Consider the following 27,855-nt stretch of genomic DNA (forward strand, 5'->3'; position numbering starts at 1 on the left):
TGGGAAATCATTTATTTTCATACTATTTCAGTGAAACCTTAAGAACAATCTCTCTACTAAGAGGGATTTGAGAGGAGGGTGTGGGGAAGTGAGGAAGAGGAGATTTCTTGCTCTGTCAGATAAGATTTTCCTTAGTCGAAGGGGCCGCATAGATTTCGTAGAGTTGGGAGGTCCTCATCTTGAGTTCCCGGGCCACCTGGCAGATGGAAAAAGGCCAGCAGCAGTGCACTGCCAGCCAGTCCTCGCACAGCGTGCCCTAGGGGAGACCGGGTCTCTGTCCTGGCTCAATCACACAGGCTCAGTTCCCTTTCCCAGGGACCTCCGCAATATTACCTCATGGCCCATCCCACCCACTGCCCCCAAGATCCGCCACCACCCTGAAGTCATCGCCCAGGGACACAACTCCACCGGGTGACCCAAGTGCCAAGCAGCTCAACACCTAATCAATCCTTGCAATTCAGAGACCTGCCCTCAAGACTTCGTACCTGAAACCACTGTCTCACTGACAGAAAATTCTGTCAACATCTTTTTTTTTCCTCTTAGAACTTAATGTTTATAATTATTTTATTTACGTTTTTGGAGTAATAAATGCACATGGTCCAAAATTCCCACAGTAAGAAGGGATAGGAAGTAAAAAGTAAATCCCCCCCTTCTACAGCTGTCACCAACCACCCAGTTACCTGTCAGGGGGCTACCGTTGTTGGTAGTTCTTATATACACTTCCAGATAAATTCTATGTCTAGGCAAATATATAGATACATATAGATATATACACATTACATTTTACATACATATATATAGTCTTTTTAAGTAAATCGTTACATACTTATATGCCTTGCTCTTTTGTTCACTTAAAAATATATCTTAGGGATCATTTCACATGAATATATAAAAAGATGCCTTTAACTAATGAGAACCTACTGTACAGCACAAGGAACTCTACTCAGTGCTCTGTGGTGACCTAAATGGGAAGAAAATCCAAAAAAGACGGGATATATGTATATGTGTGGCTGATTCACTTTGCTGTACAGCAGAAACTGACACAGCAGTGTAAAGCAACTATACTCCAATAAAAAAACAAATAAAATAATAAAAAGATGCCTTTTTATCTGTCCACGTCTTAGTAGGTATGACATGTCTGTCCTCAATCTCTCATTGTACCTCAGTCTCAGCTGCGCTGGAAATCGTCTGGCTCTTTGAAGGGTCCCCAGGGAACCCCCAGAGTGAATTCTGTATATGCTGGATGGGCTACATTTTAAGTGAGATTATCCCAAGTGTATCCTCCAAATTTGGTGCACTTCTACCTATCATCTTCTCTGGATGTAATAAGAGACAGAGAAACAGAAGTGGCCAACAATCTACATTATAATAGGTCCCCCTTGGAAACACCCTTCACAATGTGGCATTTTCGTTAATATACATCCTAGTAACAAATGAAATCGGAAATTTCTTCCCTTTCCTTTCTCAAAGTATTCCACTAAGTGTGGTGTTTTTAAGCATCCTCACCCACACCTCATTTTTTTTTAAAAATCACAGGTTTGAAAGGCACAGGTTCTCATACAGATCCAGCTTCACATATACATCCAAACACACTTACCTGTATTTTATGTCTCTCTCTGGTGCCAATTCTTAGTGCAAAGGTGGACCCAGGTAACAATGGCCAACAAAAACACTCTCCATAATGCCTGGCGATGTCACACTCAAGACACATGGGACAAAAGAGACCACAGAAACCTGTCAATAACCACATAAAAGCAAGGTTCTCAGTTGTGCTTGGAGCAACTTCACATCTCAAAGAGCATTTATAGCCCTATGCCATCAATTTAATACTGCATTGTCCCCCTGCAATCAGGGACTGAGAATGAATAACCAATTTGCAAAACTCACTATATGAGAATTGCCATAACTGAGCCACATCAAAATTGTCTTCTTTTGTTAAACACTGGCAAAGCTGAACCTGCTACAATTCTGTTAACGTTCACTACAGTAATTGTTTTTCCTGTCAAGAGAAAAGCATTAAATAATTTTTTATAGTTGAAACATAACTGTTGCTTCTCTTATGTTCATCTATCTAATTTCAATATTCAAAATAGACACAGTATATGATACTTTTGAATAGCAGGCGTCTTCTTCTATACATGTGATTGAAAGCTCTTATATGGTACACTGATTCTGCCTGCTATTCTTATAAGGACTTTATTCTATTTCTCAGGCCAGAAGGTTTCGCTAATGTTTGCAGCTTCATGGAGCCACTGACATCTGCCAGTTTTAATCTGTAAACTAGTAGAGGCTTGGTTCCTTGAACATCAGCTGGAAACAGTTGGTCATTTATTCATTCATTCATCTTTAACTACTGATATTGTTTCCTACACATCCTGCATGAACCATTAACACAGAGGTTCTCTTTTAAATACGTTTTGGGTCACGGGCCCTTTTGAGAATATGGTGATAGCTATGAACTTGCTCCTGAAGGAGAGAGAAAAATACATGAACACAGACATGCAAAATTGTGCATTCAATTTCACGGGGTTCAAGGATCCATTGAAAACTATCACTGGACCACAGGTTAAGAACCCCTGGTAAACGATTAAGATGCTATATCATTGCAAAAGATGACAACCTTGATGAATACAAATAATCTGAACTATGAAAGAGCAAAAAAACTAACCATAACCTTTAAAAACGTATTCAATAAATATGCTATTGAGGCATAATTTGTAAACAAGAAAATGCACAAATCATAAATGTTCAGTTGGATGAGTTTTGACAATCATGTTCACCCACGTAACCAAATGTGTAGAATACTGCCATCACCCCAGGGAGTTCCCGTGTGCCCCTTCCCAGACAATTCCAGTCCTCCCACCCCCACTCCAGACATATCGCTATTCTGATTTCTATTCCCATAGATGAGTTTTACCTCGATTTGGACTTCGTATAAGTGGGATCATGTTTACTTTTGTATCTGACTTCTTTTGCTCAACATCATGTTTCTTGAGATTCATCTATGTTGCTATGTGTATCTGCAGTTTGTTCCTTTTATCATTGAGTAGTATTCCCAATGTATAAATGTCCTACAAATTGTCCATTCTCCCACTGTTTATTCCATTTTTTGCTATTATGAATAAGCACTATGAATATTCATATACAAGTCTTTACGTGGACAAATATTTTCATTTCACTTGGGTGGATTCCTGGAAATGGAATTGCTAGGTCATGGGGTAGATTTATGTTTAATTTTACCAGAAATTTACAAAGAGTTCTCCAAAGTATTTGTACCATTTACCCTCCCACCAGCAATGTATGAGAGTTTGTTGTTCCACATCCTCACCAACATTTGCTATTGTCAGCCTTTTTTATTTTATCCATTCTAATGAGTGTGAAATGGTAGTGTTCATAGCCTTCTAGTGCACCAGACACAAAGGCTTATATACCATGTCACTAGCATACTAGAAGAATTCCTTGTCAAACACCTGTCTCTGTTGCCTCATCCCTCCCTTCCTCTTCAACAGTGAGGAGTGCAGAGTCCCACTCCCAAATTCAGTGACAAAGAAGCAGAAATCTAGGAATGCTGTTTTATCTTAGAACCTCCAAGGGATGTGCCTGGACTCTGGACTCCTCCAGTTTCATATAAGGGGTGAGGTAGCACATGTGCATGCAGGGCATGAGGACTGGAGGGGGGAAGAGGACAAGGAGCAGCCTATCTTTGAGGAACAGAACATCTATGTCATCAGGAATCTTAAGAAAATCGCTAAATCATGTATTAGAGGCATCACTTGGCCCAAAGCAAACACTAAATTCAGCCTTGATTAAGTCTGGGATGTTTTGTCCCACATTTTAAAAAAATCATTACTCCTAGCGAGATCAGAAGATCCCACTCAGCACTGACAACTGGTATAAAGAGGTCAGAGGACAGCAAATGGCCCATGAACGTGCAGTGAGTTCAGAGTGGTAATATTGTATGCAACCCTGAATTAGGGGACTTTGAAATCATGGCACATAAAAATCAATCAAAACTTATGCATGAATTACAAAATACTGTAGTGTATATCCCTGTAAATAAAAAATTAATCAAAAGTTGCATAATTATAAAGCTGGCAAGCTAAGTGAGTAATAAATTGTGTTTACACAATTGCCTGAGCTGCACCACTTTAACTGGCAGAGAGAAATGCCCACCATCCTCAATAAGCATATTGTAAAAAAGTTGTTTTGTGCACTGGAGTTCCTGTACCTTATTTTTATGACTCATATAACACATGCTGTTAATTTTATTTTTAAGCCTTTCCATTTGTATATCCATGTTATCTAAGTGTTCATTATGAGGTAGTACTAGATACTGAGGAAACACACCCAAAATTCAATTACCTTGGGACAGAAGTCAGATATGATAAAAAAAAAAACCCCACAATGAAAGCCAAAGTTTTATTATATAATAGGTAATATTTATACAGATTTCACCATGTGCCAAGCCCTGCTAAAAGTACTTTGCATTTATTAACTCATTTAATTCTCACAACAATCCTATAAAATTTACTATTATTAGGCCCATTTTACAGATGAGCAAACTAATGCCCAGAGGATTTAAGCCATTTGCCCAAGTTCATACATTTGTTAAGAAGGGGCAGAGGTCACGTTTGAACTCAAGTAGTCTGGCTCCAAAGTCTTAACTACTACACATACCACATACGCCCAAATGTTCTCATGTTTTATGTATTTAACTAGTAAACAATTGTGGACTTGTGTGTTCTAAGACAGTGTCCTCACCACCACTACAATTACGACACAGTACATTCAAGATCACCCGGTACTGTATATCCATGGCCTCTCCTCCACAGGTCACGTCCAGCTGTAAAGAATATTGTATTCTCCACATGTCATTCCTTCTTGCCCCTAGAATGGGCTCTCCAATGGACCAGCAGGGACCCAGAAGACCTGTGTGGTTGGTCTCCTGAACACTGATGGGGGTGGAGCGCAGAACTAAGCAGTGAAACAATGTTTAAGGCTGAGGGGGTGGCATGTGGTCCTTTCTTTGGTCAACTTTTTAGGTACTCTTGGGATTGGGCAGCAACCAATCTAAGTCTCCTGATTCTACTCTTTGCTCTCAACATTCTGGAAAATAAAAATTTAAAACAACAATAACATTAATACCTAAGATTTACTAAGTGCATTATTGTATATTTGTTGGAATTTTCATAGTAACACACCCCAATAGTAAATTCAGGAATTTATCCCTTCCCTATTGTGGGAAATAAGAGAACTGGCATTCAAAATGCCCTGGCCTAGTCAAGCAGCAGGCATGACCTAGGCTAGGCAGATTGGGCTCCATTGCTGAAACAGCAATTCTCAGACAGGAAACCAAAAGGATTAAAATGTTTGGAGTTGACCAGACTTTCAGCTATCTCCTGATAATGCATCTTGTCCCTCCTAAGCTTAGCTTTTAGTTGATTTCCTGATTTTGTGAGCTACCCCATAACCTTCTAATGAAATCCTATGTTTGCTCGTGTATTAATTTCCTAGGGCTGACATAACAAAATACCACAAACTGGACATCTTAAAACAATAGAAAGTATTCTCTCGTTGGAGAATTCTGTAGGCTAGAGGTCTGAAATTGGCGTGTTGGCAGGGTTGGTCCTTCTGGAAGCTCTGGGGGAAAGTCTGTTCCATGCCTCTCTCCAAATTTTTGGTGGTTGCTGGCAATCCTTGGCATTCCATGGCTTATAGATGCATTATTCTAATTTGTGCCTGTCTTCACATGGCAATCTTTTCTGTGTGTGTGTCCAAATTTCCCTCTTCTTACAAGAACACCAGCCACTGGCTTAGGGCCCACCCTAATCCACTATAACCTCTTTGTAACTTGACAACAATGCAAAGAACCTATTTCTAAATAAGGTCACATTCAGAGGCTCCAGGTGGACATGAATTTGAGGGGACACTATTTAACCCAATGTAGCATGCAACCAAAAAAAACTCTGATCCAGTTATGTTCCAAACCAGTGTTCTAGAGTGGGTTCTATGCATTATCTGCTTTAATCTTGACAGTCTTTAAGGTGGGCACCTTTATTTACCCCCATTTCAGAGGTGGAAAAATGAAGGCCCTGAGAATTGTTCAAGGTCAAATGGCCAGTAAGAGGCAGAGTTAAGATTCAGACAAGGTCTATATCCAATACAAATGTGCTCTCCTAACCACTACATTATGTTCCAGGCTTTGCTCTACTTAGAAATGCATTGATACCCTCACCCCTCCAACCACCACCTATAAGCTATGAAAAGAAAATGGTCCACTTCCCAAACTGGGGCTAGGTCTCCACATCTCCACGTAGCTATTCTGCCTTCTCTGTGCCACAGTACTGGGTGACAACCAAAGTCAGAGAATGTAGACAAGAACCAGGAAGAATCCTGAGTGATTCAGAGAACAGCTGCCATAACTGTCTGGTCAGAAGTACACATGGGTAGCTGTGGCAGGAAGAAATCTGCTGAGCTCTGGGTCAGATGGTCAAAGGGACAGCGATGGAGGGTAGTGTTTGGTGCTGGGTGGTCTCTTCTCTGTGAGGCCCAGGCAGACAGTGAAGGCTCAGGCTTGGATGATCAGAGGACCAAAAAAATTTTGTTAGAGTTTTTGCCTCAGCAAGACTCAGCTGAATAAGGACGTGGATCAGGTAGCAGCTCAGAGCTCTCTGGTTGATCCATCTTGTGAGGCTTTAGGATAAATTCAGGTCTTGCCAGACCCTCTAAAGGGTGGAGAAGCCATATTCTTCAAAAATAGCAGATCCAGAGTCTGTTGAACTTAAGAGACTGGCCCTCATCCATCAAAAAGGACAGCCCCCCACCCCCCCGCCAAAAAAAAAAAAAAAGATTCTGTGACTGAGTTACTCCCTAGGGCAAGAACATCAGGTCCTGGAAAAGGATACTGACGTGTGGTACCAGAGATGGGTCAGAATGTCCTAAGGTACAAATAGAATCAATGTGCTTTGAACTTCAAACCCAGCGGAAAATCATGCAGCTAGAGGACAGTGTTGTTGGTACTTCTTTACACCTAAACCAGTGTCTGAAAAGATTTCAATCAACAAAGGGAGCTATTCAACCTAAATGTCCATCAACAGAAGAATGGATAAAGAAGATGTGGTACATATATACATTGGAATATTACTCAGCCATAAAAAGGAATGAAAATTGTGCAATTTGCAGAGATGTGCATAGACCTAGAGACTCATACAGAGTGAAGTCAGAAAAACAAATATCATACAACATCGCTTATATGTGGAATCTAGAAAAACGATACAGATGAATTTATTTGCAAAGCAGAAATAGAGACACAGACATAGAGAATGGACGTATGGATACAAGGCGGGGAGGGGGGAAGGGATGAATTGGGAGACTGGGATTGACATATATATACTATTGATACTATGTATAAAATAGATAACTAATGAGAACCTACTGTATAGCATGGGGAACTCTACTCAATGCCCTGCAGTGACCTAAACGGAAAGGAAATCCAGAAAAGAGGGGATACATGTACACGTATAGCTGATTCACTTTGCTGTACAGCAGAAATTAACACAACATTGTAAAACAACTATACTCCAATAAAAATTAATTTATTTTAAAAAAAGGGAGCTTCTTTTTATGATTGGTCTTATTCAATGACTGGTCTTCCTCACTATTCTGTGAGGAAAGTACTACACTTTCTTCACAGAAATACTAGAGATAAGCAAAAAGAAAAATTATTCATTAGCGTACCATCTGGAGACACTTGCTGTAAACATTTGTATTTATATCCTTCCAGATATTTTTCTAAATATTCCCCCAAATTAATGTCAAATGTACATGGTTTTACAATCTGATTCTTTAACTTAAAATTGTATCCCAACATTTTTCCATCTCAGGAAGTATTATTCTACAACATGACTTTTCATGGCTGTATAATAATTCATTGTATTGAAGTCCCCACTGAACATTTAGGTTGTTCTAGATTGTTGCTACAATAACCAATGCTGCAAAATTTAATGATGCTGCTAAATCTTTGTACATGATTTATTTCCTTCGACTAAATGCCTAAAACTGTAATTACTGGGTCGAAGGCTACATAACACTTGAGGTCCTTCTTATAGGTGTTACTAACCATTCACTGGGAAGCTTGTACCAATTTATACTCCATCAGCTGCAGATAAGGGAGCCCATTTTGTGCATCTTTACGTACAATGGATTTTGTCATTTAAAAAGATATTTGAAGTCACCACTTATTTTATAAAAACATCCACATCCCTGAAAAGCAAGATCCTTCCTGTCAAGGAGTATATCTGAGTCACTAGAACATTAATCCAGTTAGTCTGAAACCATCTAATTTCTGTCCTTGTGCCTGATGCAGCTTTTCTACCCACTGGTGTCTTAGGAAAAAAAATAGTAAAGGAGAACTTAAAGGAAGAGAAAAAACATACAAATTCTCCTATCTCTGCAGACACTGAAGAGGCCGGTGCTCCAGTCCCCACCAGTCTGGACGATCATGATTGTGGTCCTGCCACTGGCTCCCCGGACAGGCTGCTTCACCACAGCCTGGGCTGGTGCATGGCTCCTGGAGAGTCAAGGATGGTGATTAACTTGGAAACAAAGAAGATTGTTCAGAAGGATAATCATCAAGCCAAGACAGAGTGATAAAGAGATAGGGACCCAGTGATGCCCAGTGGCTCTTATTTCATAGCCCAAGCTGACTTCACCATCTCCGTCCCTCCTCCTCCATCATACCTCCTCCTCTGATTTTTTGCCCCATTTCTATTAGTGGCATTATTATTCCAAGTTCTGTCACTTGGACTCAATGTCCAGTCTACTTCCTCAGTGTTTCTCAGTGTTTAATAATAAATTCACAAATTTGGAACCAAGAGTCCTCAGTTCAAGCCCCAGCATGTCACTTCCTGGAAGCCTGACCTTGGTTAAGTGGCTTAACCTCTCTGTTTTGTTTGTTCAAATTTAAGATGAAAAAACTACCTCACAGGGTTATTATGTGGACTGAAAGACAGATAATTTGTTTATTGTGCACACAGCATGTGTAACAATGTGACCCTGAGTGAGGCTGTATGCAAGGATTTTGAAACTTTGTTGAAAAGACTAATAAGGAATTGGACTGAATGGTACATCTAAATCTGGACGAGGCTACTGAAGTGGGACAGGTAGTATCATTTAAATGAATAACCCAGACTTCAGAATATATCTTGATATCAAACTACTATATTGTTGTCCTCGTGCAGCCACATAGTACAACTCTGGTTTGATTTTCCCTGAAGGGCATAGATATTCCACTCAGTCATTCTGAAATAGAAATACAGGACCAGGGGATGGGCTTCAAAAGTGAGGTGAGAAAAGGACTTCTTTCTCTTTCTGGGGCTGAAAGTTAGTTTTGCCTGAATGCCTACCATGGGGATACCTGGAGTGAGTCCTATAGTGAAGGGCAAGCTGTTATCTAGCCTCATGGAAGGGGCAGGTCAAGAGTGGGATAGAGGGGCCAGAGAATGAGAATGAGTCTGAGCCTGTACATAGTAGCAGTTACTCTGTTTGGGGCTACCCTTTTACCAAGCTTCATTAAGAGTTTTGTACCTGGTCTCTGATGTGTTATGAGGAAATAAAGAGCTTGCCTCATACTTGAGAGAAAATAAAAAGACAGCAGAATTTCTTCCTGTAACAGCTGTTGTTACGGTAATAGTCACCAAGGTTCTGCACCTGGGACACAAAACCTAGAGGCCACAGTAGAATACTCCTGAGCATCCTTAAGGCAACACCCTGGGGGCACCTTGGAAACAGCTGCGGAGCCCTTTGAGAACCTCTGATTTGGGACATTAAATCCAATGGGATTGCAAGTTATCATAATATGGGGAGCACTGTTCTTGTTATTAAGATCACATCTCTTTTTCATTCCACCAATACCACCCACACCCTCCCAAACCTGACAGCACATTAGCTTGTTAAAAAAAACGCATTCCCAAGCCTCACCCCAGACCACTGTACAGGACTCCAGGGATGAGGTATAGAAATCAGTGTTCATAATAAAGTTCCCAGGCAACGCCCACGTAGTCATCCTGATAACAGCCTGAAACCTGATACAGGTGGACTTGGAGACCACTGATGATCCCTGCAGTGGCTTCTGCGTCTCCTACCAGGTAGGTGGTGACGTCAGCGTAACAGAGATGGCAAGGAAAATAGAATAGGAGGTAAGGCAGAAGGGAAGAGGATGTTGGGAGCACAGCCAATCTACAGTGTCAGTGAGACATGAGGGGCATCCCAGCCAACAGCCGGGAATGCTGCACAAGAGCTTGGAAGAGCAAGTAGAGTTGGGAGTGACCTATATAGAAGTGTCAAAGTAGAGCTGTGAAACATCCCCACCCTTTTATCCATTCGGCATTATATAACATAGGTATGGGTACATGTTAATATATTTGCTATGATGTGGGCTAAAGCTTACTGCTATGGATTGAATTGTGTCTCCCCGAATTCATATGTTGAAGATCTAGCTCCCAACGTGACTGTATTTGGAGGTAGGGCTTCAAGGAGATAATTAAGGTTAAATAAAGAATAGGGGTAGGATCCTGGTCCGATAGGACTGCTGGTCTTATAAGAAGGGAAAGGCCATGTAAGCACTCAGAGAGAAGGCTGCAAACCAAGAAGAGTCCTCACCAGAACCGGACCATGATGGCACCCTGATTTTGGACTTCCAGCCTCCAGAACTGTGAGAAAATAAGTATCTGTTCTGTAAGCTACACAGTCTGTGGTATTTTGTTATGAAATTCCGAGCAGACTAAGACACCTATGAAGACTTCAGATTGGTCCTGAAGAAACTACCTCTATACATATCTTATCTCCTCTACTTCCATGTGAACTCCTTGAGGTCAGGGGGCACCTGCTGCTTCTCCCTGTATCCCCAGAATCCAGTGCACTCCTTGAAAACCAGTGCGTGCACAACAACTGTTGAATTGGGTTAAACTCAATTCACACATCTCTTCCATTATATTTGAGTCCTCCTCAAATCTAGCTACAGATTATGTGACCTTAACCATGTTTCATTCTCTAGTAAAGGCACAACTCTCAGGTGTGAATTGATTACATAAAAACATCAAGAGTTTTTATTGAGAGTAGCCTAAAATCTTCTTGCATGCCTCCACAAAACCCAGGGCATTTACCTCTCAATGTGATCCCTGCAAGTTGGGACTTCCATTATTGCACTAAGAGTTTCCAACAATTTTAGTAAAGGAGTTTCTTAGGGCTGAGCCCCTAGGTTAGATTTTCCCCTGAAACGCATTTATAGCTCGGAGCCCTAGAAGAGAATTTTCTGCTTCTATCTCAGCATTATATGTGTAACACCTATTATGGCAAGGAAGCCTGTCCTCTAGCTATTGCAAATCAAATAACTAAGAGGGTAGCTTTTCCTTGGTGGAAAAAAAAAGGGGTTTTTGTGTGTGTGTTTGCCTAATTTTGAACTCAAGGACTGTATTATTTTCTTTCCTTAATACTCTGAATCTTTGGTGATTTTTATATTAAAATGTTTGAATTGACATTCATTAGCTAAAACATTTCAGTTCAAGATTATAGCTCATGTGTCAAAATTAAAATAAGAAGCATAGCTACCCTTCACCGAGTACCTGCTATGTGCCAGGCACTTAGTAGTTCCTTTAAGAACTGAATAATTATTCAGGGGCTGCTACAGGTGTCAGACTAAAGTAGCTATTGCAGCTTCCTACATAGCTTTTAGCTCTGTATATTACTCTAGATAGATAGAATCTTACACTACCATTAATAGGAATGAGTTTGGAAGCAGTGGGTGAAGCTGATGGTCACACAGTTTCTAAACCAGAGTAGCTATCCATTTGCCATCAAATTCAGCAAGTTCTTCATTTAGTGTAAAGAGGACAGAGCTTCGATTCAGGCACACTAAAGTACAAATGTGGCTCAGCTGCATTCTAGTTGTTTGACCCTGTAAAATACAACTTGTCCCAGCCCTCAGCTCTGGTCTCCTCTTCCATAAAATTGTATTTAAACCATCGTACCTCCATAGTCGTCCTGAGGATTAAACAAGATTATGTACTTGGCATATAGTAGGCACGCAGTTGATAGCAGCTACTGTTATTATCTAAATTAAGGATCTTGCACATACCCTAGGGCATCCTGAACACTCTTCTGAGAAACAAAAAACAGAGGGAGGAGACTGGGGGGAGTTTCTCAGTTGTCATATGTGCTACCCAAATACCTTAAAATTCAATCAGGGTGACTAATCATCCCAGTTTGCCCTGGCCTAAGGGTTTTTCCAGGATGGAAAACTTTCAGTGTTAAAATCAGGACAGTCTCAGGCAAACCAAGAGGGTTGGTCGCCATAAAGGAGAGAAGCAGAGAGAGGCTTCTACTGGTGGGAGGCAGAGGACTGACTGCAGTCATTCTAGTTATCAGCTCCTACCAAACAACAGAGTTGAGACGGATGAGACACACAGCCTTCCCCCTTTTCAGCCTTACTCTAACCTTCACCTCTTCCAGCAGCTAAACACATTCCCCACTGCATGTCCCCACACACCTGGTGCTTCAGCCTGGGGGGTTTCATGTCACCCTCTACCTTAATGAAACTTGCAGTACTAAGAGTTTGTTCTGCCTTCCACTGAGGTCTCCATGATTAACCATTTCAAACTCTTAACTGAAGTCAAAACTCTTTGAGTTTTGATTTCAAAAGGGTGGAAATTAATGGCAGCCACCAGAAATAAAGTTTCACTTGGTCAGGGTGCAACATTTTCAGTTAAGGATAAAGAGACACCTTTCCATCCAAGCCAGCTCTTCTCTTTTCACCAGCCAAGCAATGCTAGAAGGAAATAATCAGTTGCCTCCTTTTCAAGTACACATGGGAAATGATAGCAGCTTTCTTCCTGAGCCCAGTTTTCTTTTTCCTGGCTCCTTATAAGAAGAGATTGATTTGATATTCCAACCAAAGAGCAAAAGCTGGGGGTAAAATCACCCTACTCCCTACCTCAAGCTGGAAATAAAATGTTCTTCATCTTCAGATGATATGAGTGAAAGCAACAGAGGTGAGTGTGTGTTGAGAAAGGAAATATCCTCAGGAAACTTAGAGAAGTAATTTCCAAACCAATTCATAGCTAACAGGTATTTTCTTGTCACTTGGGATATCCTTTTCCCTTCAACAATATGCTGACTGATTCTAAACTTAGGTTCAATCCAAAATGAAACATCTAAAGAATGTTGCCTTGATATTCTGGAACCTGAGGTCATAGCAGTGTAACTGGCAGACATCTTATTTCTTTAAAGACAGGTACACAGTTAACAGTGGGCATGTCCGTCTTACTAACCTGAAGGGAGATACTGCTGAAGATATAGTGTAAGTTAAATAAAAAGAAAACTTCTCTTTGGTGGAAAAAATCCCTTTGCTTTAAGAGATAACTCTAGCAAACATTTATCTAGCTAAGTGTCACTTGACCTTTCCTTAGGGGACTCAAAAGGCTACAGATTTCCTCCATGCCTTGTAACTGAGAAGTAGTGGGGACCTCTCATCATCCCCAGGGTCACTGGTCCAATTCAGCAAGAGGGTATGAGTCCCACAAATAACCTGAAAACAGAGACCTGAAACCTGAAAAAAAAGAAAGGTCTTTCAGCACAGATATCGTGCTTGAAACCACCTAATAAAAGATGGTTTCCTAAAGTTTAAGCTATGCTAAGTTGCCCCACGTCTCTAAGGATTTTTTACAACTTCTAGAAATCTCCTACTCTTCCATGGACTTCATCGAGCATGCCGGGAAAGTGGCTGCTTCTTCCCTACACAGCCCAAATGGAATCTGGTGAACAAAGCAGGGCTTGGCTGGTGATCGCCTCCCTACTGCTCTGAATCTTCAGGGTCTTAGGAACCTCTGAAGTATGCCTCTAGAGCATGTCTTATAGAGGCACGGACACCAGAAACACTAGGAAAATGTTCCTAGAGGAAAACAATTAGAGAAAATTGCACACTGAGGGGAGGGGTCTGCAATAAAAATTCAACGTTATTTATACTAGAAAGACAACAGGCGGAAATTGCCAACTCTACTATATATTCTCATCAGACCCATAGAGAATGATTGTTTAGGGTTCTGAACTTCAAAGCATTTACTTGAACAGGGTTGTTAGCAAAAGCCTCTATAATACCTCCCAAATCAAGATCCTTCAGATACAGCTTCCTAATTGCCTTCACTCACTAGGTTCTGGACAACTCTCATTGTCTTCTTAACTGTAAGGAGGCAGCCTACATGGAGGACAGCCATGTTTCTTCTGCTTACCACTCTATTCCAAGTGCTTAACACAGTGTTTGAAACACTGTGAATAAGCACTCAATAATTTGTTGAATAAATGTGCCATATATGAACATTCAAGTTTATAAGAATAACAGAAGTTAAGTGATTACTAGCTTTGCAAAAAGATTTACAGTAAGATTCCTTTGAAGAATGAGCAACCATTGCACATGTAAGCTGATTCCGTATTTTAAAATTTCATTTGTGCCAACTTTTCTAATCAAACATCTATTGTATGAAGTGACCAATCCACATGCCACACAGCTCTTTCACCTAAAAATAAATGAAAAAGAGAGAGAAGAAAAAGAAATGTTCTTCTTTATAGAAGAATGACAACTATTTATGGAAAAGAAACGGTAACTGAAACCCAGTCCCCTGAAACAGAGTCCCCTGCCGAGTTTCTGATTAACCACTCTATCCAAAACTTTCTCTTTCTTGTCCAGCCCCTCTTCCCCTCAGGACTGAGTAGTATCAAAGAAAAGGGGAGATCGAAATCGAGCAGGACCTTGCAGGGCCCTCTCAGGTACAGAAGTCCCTCCATGTTCCCTGTTTCTTATTTGTAGAAAATGGTTTTAGTCTCCTAGGCCTTCCCCCTAAGTTCTAAAGGGCTAAGACTAAGGCAATTTACTAATTAGGGAAGTGAGGGAATGCAACAATAAAGGAAAAGCAAATAGTTCAGCGATAAAACAGAGGCCGAGCTCCTCCTAAAGGGATATACACACAATCTGATGCATATCTTCGAGTTGTTCTGCAGAAACTAAGACCCCCAACCTGGTAGAAGATGGTGACGATCTGCTGACCATAAGCACAGAAACCTCAGACTAGCTGGAACCAGAAAGTTGATGATTAAGATTCCCAAAACATTAGCCTGTTACCTCACCACCAACCAATCAATCAGAAGAAAGTCCAGGAGCTACAACCCTCACCCCAAATGTTGCCTTTAAAAACTCATACTTGAAAGCCATCAGGGAGTTCCAGTCTTTTGAGCACAAGCTGCCTGTCCATTATCCTTGCTTGGCACCCCGCAAATAAATGCTGCACTTTCCTTCACCACAACCCAGTGTCAGTAGCTTGGCTTTGCTGTGCAGCAGGTAAGCAAACCCAAGTCTGGTTTGGTAATAATTTTGGCATTAGAAAATCACCATTTTGCAGTCTCCAACGTAATTTATTCAGGAAAGGATCGGGGGTAATAAAACCATAAGGTAAAAAATTGGGAACAGGACATTTGCAAGGTGCCAAAACATCACTCTACAGATTTCTAATTGTAAAAGAAATAACGAATCTTAACTCTGGAGAAACACTCAAAATGTATCTTTACAATGGAAAGTCCTGAGAGTGTTTTTTTAAATGTATCTTTACAACAAAAACTCTGAAAGTGATTAAAAATATGTATCTTTATAATGGAAAGTTCTGCAAGTGATCAAAATGTATCTTTAAAAGGAAGAGTTTGAGAAATTATCAAATTTAGCATCACTAAGAGTGGGACAAACTGATATTACATATCTCTTGATATGGTACAACGGGAAGTAATGTTTAACCTAAATCTTTGTCTGTAGACCATGCTGTCCAACAGAAATAAAATACGAGTCATATATGCAATTTAAAATTTTCCAGTAGCTACTTTTTAAAAAGTAAAAAGAAACCGATGAAATTAACTTTAATATATTTTATTTAATCCAATTTATTCAAAATATTATTTCGGCATGTAATCAACATAAAATTATTGAGGTATTTTACGTTCTCTTTGTCATAAGTCTTTGAAATCTGAAGTGTATTCTACGCTTTTACAGCACACGTCAATGCAGACTACTCACATTTCAAGTCGTCTACAGACACATGTGGTTAGTGGCTAAATTATTGGACAGCACAGCTCTAGACCTAACTCCAGTATAAGGAAAACAAGGGATACAACAAATTACCACTTACTCCTCCAAAGTGAAAATGCAGTTTACTCCTTTGTCACATTCCTTAAGCCTTTAGGAGTAAGGATCATGTCCTATCCTGTTTGTTTTTCATGTGTGTGTGTGTAGGGGGGGGTTCCCTAGCTCATAATCAATTAAGCTTTAAGGATAGCAGTGAGCAGTTAGAAAACTTAATTGATGCTGTAAGTCTTGGGTGGCATCTAAGTATTTTCTAATACAGATGTGAAGTTATGTCCAAAGATATTAAGGAGAGAAAACAGCATAACAAAGTATCAGCTAACATTGAGAACTTACCTGAGCCAGGCACATAAGTATCTAGTAAATAGTCATCAGAATGACTAAGTGAATGAATTTTTCAAGTGAAAAACAGAAAGACAAAACTACCACAAACTATAAAAGACATGAAGGAACATATCATCTCATTCCCACCTAAAAATTTGCAGTGACTCTCTAGGTAATTAAATCAACTCGAATTTCTGCCTGGAATCCAAGAATTATTATAATAAGGCCCAATTTACTTACCTGTTTCCAATTTCTCTCTCATTCCTCCAAGATAAACATTCCATTCCTGGCATTATCTCCCAAACAAGGCATGCATTTGCTTTCACCTCCTAGCCCTTATCCACACCTGGTTCTAAAAGCTTGGAATGTGGCCCTGCTCTCCTAGCTGCTACTCCAATCCTAATAATCCTTCACGTTGCACCTCATCTGTGAAGTCTTATCTGACTCAAGTCCATAGAAATTTCTCCCTCTTCTGACCTAACAGCCCTGACATCGCTGGTCTTGGTCAAATACATTCTTGTTTCCCATGCATGCATTCCTTGTTTAATAAGTATGCTGTGATGGACTGGAGCTATGGAAGCCAGGGCTCTAACACAGCTCTGCCACTGATGTATAGGATCTGGACAGGTCACTTGTCCTCTCTAGACCTGTTTCTTCATGTGGCCTCTTTGTTACCCCTTCAGCACACCAGCTACACGTCCCTGCCTCAGAGCTTTTACACCTGCTGTACCCTCTGCCTAATATGCTTTTTTATCCAGATTATCTGCTAACAAAACTATATATGTATTTACCCTTGGACCTACAAGCCAACTTCCATAAATTTACTCTTAAGATACACTTCCACAAATACAAAACCACGTATTCACAAAGTTACTCACTATATAATTCTATACAGATTCTATAAAATATCAGAAACTTAGATAAATGCCCATCCATAGGAAACTAATTGAATGAGTTACGGTACACCTTTACTAAAGTATAACACAGAGGAGTGAAGAGGAGGGACAGAAGGGGGCAAGGGAGGAAAAGGAGAAGGACAAAGAAAGAGATCTCCATGAACTAAAGTAAAAAAATACATACATATAGTTATCAAAAAATAAAGTTAACTTAAAAAAGGTATAAATTATCTATAACATCTACTTTTTACATGAGAAAGGAGGAAGTAAAGTACATATAAATAAATATTTGCTTATTTTTAGAAAAAGAGACACAGGAAAGATAATCTAGAAACTAGCGAAATGGTTAGCTATAGAACACGGGAATGTGGTGCAAGAGAGTAAAAATTCTCTGAATGGATGTAGTTTTGACTTTCAAACAGTGTAAGTACTTTACTTATTCAAAAAATAAATAAAAAGGGAATAAAACCATAAAATTGAATAAGAAAGAGAAACAAGTGACTTTATATTAAAACCACAAATGAAAAGGAATTCATTCAAGTAACATTTAAACACAGTGCTTTGACTATTTCCCTTAGTGAGAAACACCTTAAGGACACAAAGAACTGCAAATATGTTTTTGTTTTTCAAAAAATATATATTGAACTCTACTTAGTAAATCTGTTGTTCATAGTAGCACTGGATTGGCAAGTCTGAAATTATTAACAGAGCAAATGAGTAAATATACTGAGGTTCTTGGGAACCAGAATTTTCACTGTGTGAGAAGAAAGATACAAATATTTTCAGGGAAAATGCAAGAAAGAATTGTGGTATTAGATAAAATTATGATTTTTATATATACACATTTCTTAGCTCTGCCTATTGGAAAAGCCTAAAAAAACCCCACAACTTAGTAGCAATGAGCACACAAAACACCCAGATCTTGCTTTCTTAATATTATTCTCCATTAAAATGAAGCAGAGGTCCTTGGAGAAAAAACTGATTCCTGTTCTGGGGACAGGAAAATACAAAGTGAACAGGGAACTGCTTGTTGTGCCATTAAGCAAAGAAATGTTCCAAGACTGATGGGGAGATAGCAAAAGGACACAGGAACTAGCTTGAACGGGGCTCCCACTGGATAACTCCAGAAAATCTGAGCAGTCAAAGCATAACAATGGTAATAGATTATAGCATATATGAAAAAAAGAACCCATCAGTCCATAGTGGTTTGTAAAGAATGGTGAAAGGCAAAAAATGGAAGCAAAGGGGAAACCTCTTCTTTACAGAAGAATGATACCTAATACATGTAGAAGAAATGATAAAATTAAGAATTCACCTTATTACAACTACCAGTGTAGTTACTGGCAGAAAGATGATCGATGAATGCTACCATTTCCTGAAAGTTTGCTGGTAAACAGGATATTCACATAAATTTTAAAATATCACCTTACAGGCTACTTACTAATTACAAAAGGGAAAGATTACTTTTTCAATGGAGAAATCTGAAGATACTACTTTAACCAAGTGATCACACTTAGTATCATCAGTAATGGGAACACACCAACAATATATGAATCTGACAATCATCAATACATGATGCAGTGGGAAATATCACCCTGTAGTAGTCTTGCCAAGATTTTAAAATCTGAATTCAACCATGAGAAAACAGACAAATCCCGATTGTGAGGCAAACTTACTAGCAACTGGCATGGAGTCATCAAAAATGTTACTGTGATGAAAGACTGAAAAAGAAAAGCTGAGAAACTGTTCTAGTGTGAAGGAGATCAAGAGACATGACCACAAAATGTAATGCTTAATCTCTGAATAGACCCTGAAAAAAAATACCTAATATTATTGCTAAACTACACTGGGCATATAAAATATATGCCCAATGTTACATTTCTTTGGCAAGATATATATATGGTTTTTTTTTGATTATACAAGAGAATGTCCTAGTTCTTAGGGGTTACATGCTAAAGTATTGAAAGGTGAATTGTCATGGTGTCTGCAACTTACTGTTAAATGGTTCAAAATTTTTAAAAACTATATTCTAAATGCAAGGCAGTATCGTGGATAGGATCCTGTAATAGCAAAAAGACATTAGTGGAAAAACTGGTGGGACTTCCCTGGTGGCGCAGTGGTTAAGAATCTGCCTGCCAATGCAGGGGACACGGATTGTATCCCTGGTCTGGGAAGATCTCACATGCCACGGAGCAACTAAGCCCATGCACCACAACTACTGAAGTCTGCGCCCTAGAGCCTGCGTGCCGCAACTACTGAAGCCTGCGCGCCTAGAGCCCGTGCTCTGCAGCAAGAGAAGCCACTGCAATGAGATGTCCGCACACCGCAACAAAGAGTAGCCCCTGCCAGCCGCAACTAGAGAAAGCCTGCGTGCAGCAATGAAGACCCAACACAGCCAAAAATAAATAAATAAAAATTTATACAAATATAGACATAATATTAAAAAAAAGAAAAACTGGTGAAATCCTAATGAAGCCTTTAGTTAACTGCAGCGTACCAGTATTAATTACTTAGTTTTGACAACTGAACCAAGGTTACATAAAATAATAACATTAGGGGAAACTGAGTGAAGGGTTTACCAGAACTCTCCATACATTAGATGCAACTTTTCTATAAAGCTAAAACTATTCCAAAATAAAAAGTTCATTTTTAAAAATGTATGTTCAAAGAGAGAGAAAGAAAATGGAGCAAAATGTTAATAACTGGCAAATCTCAGTTGACAGGTATATGGATGTTTAGTAGCCAATTATTTTAACTTTTCTGTAGGTTTAAAATTTGTCAAAATGTGAAAAGAAAATAAAGTGACAGAAGGTTAAAAGCAAAAGAATGGAAAAAGATATTCTACATGAACACTAACCAAAAGATTGATGTTATTATACTAATGTTAGACAAAGTAGCTTTTAGGACAAAATAAAGGAACACTTCTTAATTAGAAAAGTTCAATTTACCAGAAAGATAGTAGAATCTACATTTATATGCACCTAATCACACAGCATCAAAATTTATAAAACAAAAATTGTCTGAACTAGGAGAAATATGTATATGCAGGGTCATGAGAGATTTCAGTATGTCTCCAAAACAAAGAGTACACCAAGAAAACAAAACGGTAGGATACAAATTTGAACAATTCAATCTGCAAGTATGACCTAATGCACATATGTAGAATTCCACAACTGCAGAATAAACATTCTTTAAAAGCTCACATGGAACATGTAAAAAGAATGTTCATACACTGGGCGATAAGCTTGTCTTTATGGGAGGAGGCATAAGGCAGGCTTCCAAGGTGCTGGCATTGTGATATTCCGTGACAGGGTGGTGATTACATAGGTTTTTGCTTTGTTGATAAATTCTGTTTCATTGTTCATTTTTTGTATGTATTTTATATATTTGTGTGTATATTATAGATTTCTTATTGTTGTTCACTTTTTGTTTATGTGCATTACATTTTACAACTTTAGGGTTAAAATCCTTTAGGAAGGTAACCATCTCCCATAAAACAATAAGCCCAATGCAGCTTATCTTTCCTTCAGCATTTCAACTAGTTGCTGTTTTTTCAGTTTCACACCTGGCGAAGTAATAGGCTTATGCTTAGAGGTTTCCTTATACAAAACTTACATATCTTTAAACATAAAGAATATATTCAGCCCAGCAAGACATTTATTCTTAAGAGAGACACATAGGAATTGAGACTGAGGGAACAGAGAATCCATGAATCCCGACTCACACTTAATCCAAGGAAGTATAGGTTCATAGGCTCATTTAATAAAATAGGCACAATCACTTACATAGTAAAATTATTTTCCTTTCACCTTTCTTTTTTTTGGGCAAGCCCATTTCATTTAATTTGCCTAAGTTAAACATAAGTAGGCTTTAGACCCCAGGAAGGATTACTTTGACTTTGGGAATAACTAAGGCTATGCAGATTGAGGGAGCAGAAAAGAATCTAATGGAGGGCAAACAAAACAGTTGCCCCAAAAGAACCAAACAAATATGACATGATTATGGCCCATAGTAATCTTAATATAATCTTTATATCTTAATCCTGATATAGTAGTAGTAGTAGTAGTAGTAGAAGAAGAAGTAGTAGTATTCAGTAACATTTACTGAAGGCTCATCATCATCATCATCATCATCATCATCAGTAACATTTCTGAAGGTCTACCACTTGCCAGGCACTATGCTATATATAAGATTTTCTTAGATTGTTTCATCTAATCATCTCACAGTAAGCCCAGAAAGTAGGTAAATTACTAGTTCCATTTTACAGATGAAGAAATGGGCTGAGTAACTGGCCAAAACCACCCAAGTAGCAAGTGGAAGAAATGGAAATCTAACTTAGCTAGCCTGACTTCAGAGAATGTAACCTTATCCACTCTGTTATACAGCCTGTTCCTAGCAGATAAACAATGATTTGCACTTACTGATCTCTAAGGAATATTTCAGTTCTAACGTTCTATGATTTGCTTTAATGAATCTATAATAGAGCATTCAACTAGGCCCAGTAATCTCAAACTGTATAAAGCAAAATAAGGAAGCTCAATAAAATCTCTTTACATGACCTGAAAAGTTAGAATTCAGGTTCCTTAGGATTATCAGAGTTGGTCTTTCCCCATACTAAACCCTTCAAGAAACGGAAATGTTTTTCTTGTCTGTCAATCAATACCTAATATTTTTTCCTCATATGAAAACAGATGGCACAGACAATATCAAAAGACATTCCAGAAAGAATAAAAGAATTTGCAATGCTGTTGGCTTGATCTTTTTTGTTATGGTTTTTGTTTTATTTATTTATTTATTTTTGGCTGCATTAGGTCTTCGTTGCTGGGCGTGGGCTTTCTCTCTAGTTGCGGCGAGCGGGGGCTACTCTTCATTGCGCTGCTGCTCAGGATTCTCGCTGCGGTGGCTTCTCTTTACTGTGGAGCATGGGCTCTAGGTGCATGGGCTTCAAGAGTTGTGGCACACAGGCTCAGTAGTTTTGGCACACGGGTTTAGTTGCTCCACGGCATGTGGGATCTTCCCAGACCAGAGCTCGAACCCATGTCCCCTGCATTGGCACGTGGATTCTTAATCACTGTGCCACCAGGGAAGACCCCGTTGGCTTGAGCTTTAAACACAATTGGACTCAAGACAAATCTGATAAATGCAGATTTCTGGGGGAAATCCTAAATCCTAAAATTTCACCTAAATTTAGTGAAAATCAAATAAACTGTTTATAAACTATTGATATTATCCTTGAAAAAATATTATTGGTGGTTAATTGAATATATTAAAGCTAAAAAAAATTCTTATAAACATAAGACCTATTTGTTCTTCATACAAAATACTGAGTGATCATAATCAAGTCAAAATATTCTCATTTGTTCTTTTAAAATCATCATGAGAGTTCTTTTTAAAAAGCAAAACTAGCTGTCTAATTTACTCTTTTTAAAGAAGAAAAACAGCTAACTCCACAATGGATATAATATAAAAAGTTGTTAAATGCTCCTTAGCCTCATAAATAATATGAAGTATACCTCATACAGGAAGCATACTGACACTTCTGTAATAATCTGAAATACCAGAAGCTTCTGGGAAATGGTAATAATTTGTTAAAAAACAAAAACAAAGTATGGTACAAACTACTTCTCTTTGAGGCCTCAATAAGGAAAAAAAATTTATTAGGTCCAGGAATCCAAGAAAACTTGGTGTATTTACAAGTACATGCAGAATCTGATGGTTAGAAATGAAATCTATTTAGGTCCAGCCTAAGATTCTCATAGCCCATCTATAGGCACAATCATAGTAGTAATATCCCCAGAAACCAGGATAAATCTCCAATGTGCCTGAATTTAATGAACCAGATAGATCATTGTATCACCAATATCCGCCCGTAGCCCATTTTCAGTAAGATGAATTTTCTTGCTCGTGAGGTCCACGTGGAAAACAGCATGCTCAGAAATGGGGGTCTTCTCAGCGTGCTCTTTTCCCAGGACAGGAACTCGCCGAGGCCCCAACAGTGGATCATCAAATCTCATCAGTTTCACTTTGGAAAGGTCTACAGCAAAAGAAAGTATCAATATGAACATTTAATTACAGTCACTGACTCAAGCCCATGCCTGAGTCTGAATAATTCACACTGGTTGTTATATCTAAAAAAATATTTTCATCAGATTACTACATAGGACCCGATGTCAGAAAGCAAAGCTGAATCTAACAAATCTTCATCTTCTGTCAGCTTTTACCCAGATCAAAGACCAGCAGAGATTCTGGATAAACACATCTCCTGGAATTACAAACCAAGGGGAGGGATTGATTATATTTTTGAGCATTATCCTATATGGTCTCTCAAATCACTTTTAATACACTTCAGTTAACCATTTTTCAGAATATTAAAAAGCCTAAAACTTATTTATCTTTCTTGTCTCGCTTCCTGGAATATTTAAAAGTGCAAGAATTGTAGCTTTTTGGGAAAGATAATTTTGGAGAAAGAATTACTACTCTAAGAAATAGCATTACCAGTTTCTTGTTTTGCTCAAAGGATCAAAGTGTATTAACAAGCTGATGAGAGACAAGGAAAGAAGGGGAATGGCTGGAGGAAAGGGCACAGGTTTTAGAATTTTGAGCTTTTGGATGAGCTCCAACCCTCCCTTTGCTTGAGATTTTCCTGATCTGCTCTTGTGCAAGCTGATAAGATGGCTCCTGGTAAAGACAGCACTTGTCCCTTGAACAAATTTATCATCCAACAATCCTGCCAACAACTGAGCCCAAAAGAAATTTATTTATTTCAGCAATTCTGAGACTTTTCAACATCAAATGGTTTTATTTTATATGGTAGAAAAACACCATAAATGGCTACAAACGCTGATTCTGGATTTACAGCTCATTCTAAGTGTAGCATGGCTAGTTTATACTTAACCTGATCCACAGAAACTGAAGATCTTTTCTGAATTACTTCCCACTCCTTTCTAAAGTAGATTGCTGGGTGGTCCATGAGCTACACTCCCTCATGTTGCCTTGAGAGTATGAAGCTTAGCATGAGAGGGATAAGATTTAAAAAAAGATAAAAGGAGACATTAATGCAGCTGGCGCCTATGCCAGGAGTACAGGTTATCCAGGCATTCTATTCTCCTTGGGAAACAAAGACTGAAAGGACTACAAGTTTAGAGTAGGGATCCTGGGGCTTATAGAGCAATTACCTGCAACTACCATGAAGGCAAACCCTGCCTAAGAGTCTTTGTAGAGGCTCTGCAGAGGCCATACAATCTATCCCCACATACAGCACAAGCCCTGAAAATTAAAAGGGGAAAGGAGCACTTACAGTCTTCATGACAGCCATGGTCTTATTTGCGGGGAAGAACACAATTCATTTTAACAGCTACTGCAATTCAACATGCACATCAGTGATAGCAAATTATTTTCTTATGGAAGCAGTGACAAGTCCTACCAGCAGATTTTATGCACAAAGCCTTTTACTGCAGATCTGCCTCTGTCTCTCTCTCTCACTCTCTCTGAAACAGACCTCCCTCATCATTCCAAGCAATGCTGAATCAAACTATTTCAAAGAAGCCTTAACACCCAATCGGGCTTCTAAGTGACAAAACACATCTGCTTTGATGTTTCACCATGTAGTTCATTACTGCCAATAAAATTATTGGTGCTTTCTTAGTGGTTTTACTATCTTTTCTTATCTCAGACCTCTCTTATCATTGAAAATGTTGAAATTTAAGTCTGCAACTACACAAGATTTAAGGCACTTAGAGAAAAGATGAGAGTGATTGAGAGTCCCTAGGGATTGATAATGTGAAATGGAGCTTTTCACCTCCAAATTATTAGTTCATATGTGGCATGGGTGGTAAGTGATTTAAAGTCATTATCATCAAACAGTTGCTCCATGGCCTTTGTGGAGTGAATGACGATTTTAGCTCCTAGTGCCTCCTGGACCTAGATCATAATCACCCTCAATACAATTGGCACTAACTGGATGACTTGCTGGCTATCACAGCAGACAGACTGAGAAATATGTTATTGAATTTCACTCCTTTCCCATCTCATATATTCAATATACTCAGTCCCCTTAGATATCAAAGTATTCTGAGGGCTTTTGGAAAAGTCTTAAGTTTAGAGCTCTTCTGTAGACACTTGGAGGAATATCAATTGCAAACTTCCCCTAATATTTCTATCTATCTTCCAAATTCACAGCAGCCACTAATACCAAACTTAAAGCACTTCATGATAATATTATTCACAGCTAGAATGACAAAGGATGCAAGAATTATGCCAGAGGCTCAGTGAGAAAAGACGAGCTAAAGAAAACACATCAGTACAGTTCTAAAGAACCTAGTCAGTGCTGCATCTGAGTGTATTTACAAGGGAGTCAGGTTTAACATTATATTATATAATCCAATTTCCAATACAGGAATAAAACCTCTTATGCACTATAACCTCATAATAATCCTATCCAGCATGTCCACACAAATATCTATTTTCTTTAGAAGCCACCATACTGTTCTTCAAAGTTAAGAGTTCTTCCTATTACAAAAATTTCTCATGACTGAATATATGAAATATAAAACAGCCAAAAGGAAGGCCACAAAATGGCTTCCTATATATGTTCACACTTCAAAATTTTCAAGTTCTGCTTTTTGTGGCCTATAAGTTCTAAGGATGGCATTATCATTCTACAGTACCTGGTTTATTGAAGGAACACGCTAAATGTCTACAACCAAATGGATGAACCTTGAAAACATTTTGCTAAGTGAAATAAGACATACAAAAGAACAATATTGTATGATTCCACTATACAGGTACCTAGAACAGTCAAATACATAGAGTAGAAGAGTAGTTACCAGCGACTACAGGGAGGAAGAATGGGGAGTTATTATTTAATGGGTACAGAGTTTCAGTTTGGGATGATGAAAAAGTTCTAGAAATGGACAGTGTGATGGTTGCACATCAATGTGAATGTACTTAATGCTACCGAACTGTACACTTAAACAATGACTAAAACAGTCAATTTTATGTTATGTATATTTTACCACAATTTTTTTAAATGTCTGCAAACAAAAAAATTCCTAGTCCTAACATATTGCTGGTACACAGTGAAAAAAGCATCAGTGTTTCCCTCATGCTAGTACACACTTTCCCTTCACCCTCACAGGTATAATTCTCAAGGCCCTATCAAACAACGTTTTCTCCATAAAATCATCTCTGATCACCACAGCTGGAAGTAATCTCACCTTTTTCTGTGTGTAAACTTTACTATATCTCTCTTACTGTACTCAGCAGTTTCTCCTTAGATTATGATTATGTACTTCAATAGCTTAGTCCCCTACTCCTTCACTAGATGCAGCCTCCTAACGAACAGTACTTTGTGGACTCCCCAAAGCCCCTAGTACCTACATAGGAGTCTGCATACACACTTATCTCTACACACACTACACATGACAGTCTCGCAAGAAATGACAACAGAAGGTACACAAATGACTTCAAGAGAACAAAAAATACATGGTAGAATGAATTCCAAAGGGCTATTTTAAGTCTTCTATGTAAATGGAATGTTGTTACCCTGAATATAGTTCCATAAATTGGTCACTGTATGGGATTTGTAAACCTTTTCAGAAAATTTTATACTGATGGTATTTGGCCCAATCAACTCTTGATTGCCATCAAGAAGAGAAGAGAGAGATCATGCAAAATAGGGAATCTCAACATTAATTTGTCTTCATAATTTGGAAGAAAAACAATACAGAAACAAACTAATTCCCTTCACACTCTTCTCAGCATAAGACCAGCTGAGTAATTAAAAAAAGAAGCTATACAATCCCACTACTGGGCATATACCCTGAGAAAACCATAACTCAAAAAGAGTCATGTACCACAATGTTCATTGCAGCACTATTTACAATAGCCGGGACATGGAAGCAACCTAAGTGTCCATTGACAGATGAGTGGATAAAGAAGATGTGGCACACATATACAATGGAATATTACTCAGCCATAAAAAGAAACGAAATTGAGTTATTTGTAGTGAGGTGGATGGACCTAGAGTCTGTCACACAGAGTGAAGTAAGTCAGAAAGAGAAAAACAAATACCTTATGCTAACACGTATATATGGAATCTAAAAAAAAAAAAAAGGTCTGATGAGCCTAGGGGCAGGAGAGGAATAAAGATGCAGACTAGAGAATGGACTTAGGACACAGGGAGGGGGAAGGGTAAGCTGGGACGAAGTGAGAGAGTAACACTGACATATATACACTACCGAATGTAAAATGGATAGCTAGTGGGAAGCAGCTGCATAGCACAGGGAGATCAGCTCGGTGCTTTGTGACCACCTTAGAGGGGTGGGATAAGGAGGGTGGGAGGGAGATGCAAGAGGGAGGAGATATGGGGATATATGCATATGTATAGCTGATTCACTTTGTTATACCACAGAAACTAACACAACATTGTAAAGCAATTATACTCCAATAAAGATGTTAAAA

The 27,855-nt window shown here is 38.9% G+C and overlaps 2 protein-coding genes across 2 annotated transcripts in view; both read right to left on the reverse strand.

The window, feature by feature from the left end:
• Positions 1-3: 3 nt before the first annotated feature.
• Positions 4-13,242, reverse strand: PLAC8L1 (PLAC8 like 1). Its single transcript, XM_036846367.1, has 4 exons — positions 12,989-13,242; positions 8,436-8,569; positions 1,598-1,734; positions 4-256 (listed from the first exon to the last, which is right to left on the reverse strand). Exons 1-4 carry the CDS (start codon positions 13,111-13,113, stop codon positions 116-118), a joined length of 537 nt encoding a protein of 178 aa, XP_036702262.1. The 5' UTR covers positions 13,114-13,242; the 3' UTR covers positions 4-115.
• Positions 13,243-21,033: 7,791 nt separating this feature from the next.
• Positions 21,034-27,855, reverse strand: part of LARS1 (leucyl-tRNA synthetase 1) — a 68,173-nt gene continuing 61,351 nt past the window's right edge. Inside the window, exon 32 of the mRNA XM_036846366.1 lies at positions 21,034-23,428. Coding sequence (XP_036702261.1) covers positions 23,223-23,428 — 206 coding nt within the window. The 3' untranslated portion in view covers positions 21,034-23,222. The remainder of the gene's footprint in view (positions 23,429-27,855) is intronic.

The sequence above is a fragment of the Balaenoptera musculus genome, chromosome 3 (assembly GCF_009873245.2).
Source record: "Balaenoptera musculus isolate JJ_BM4_2016_0621 chromosome 3, mBalMus1.pri.v3, whole genome shotgun sequence".
NCBI classification, from domain to species: Eukaryota; Metazoa; Chordata; class Mammalia; order Artiodactyla; family Balaenopteridae; genus Balaenoptera; species Balaenoptera musculus.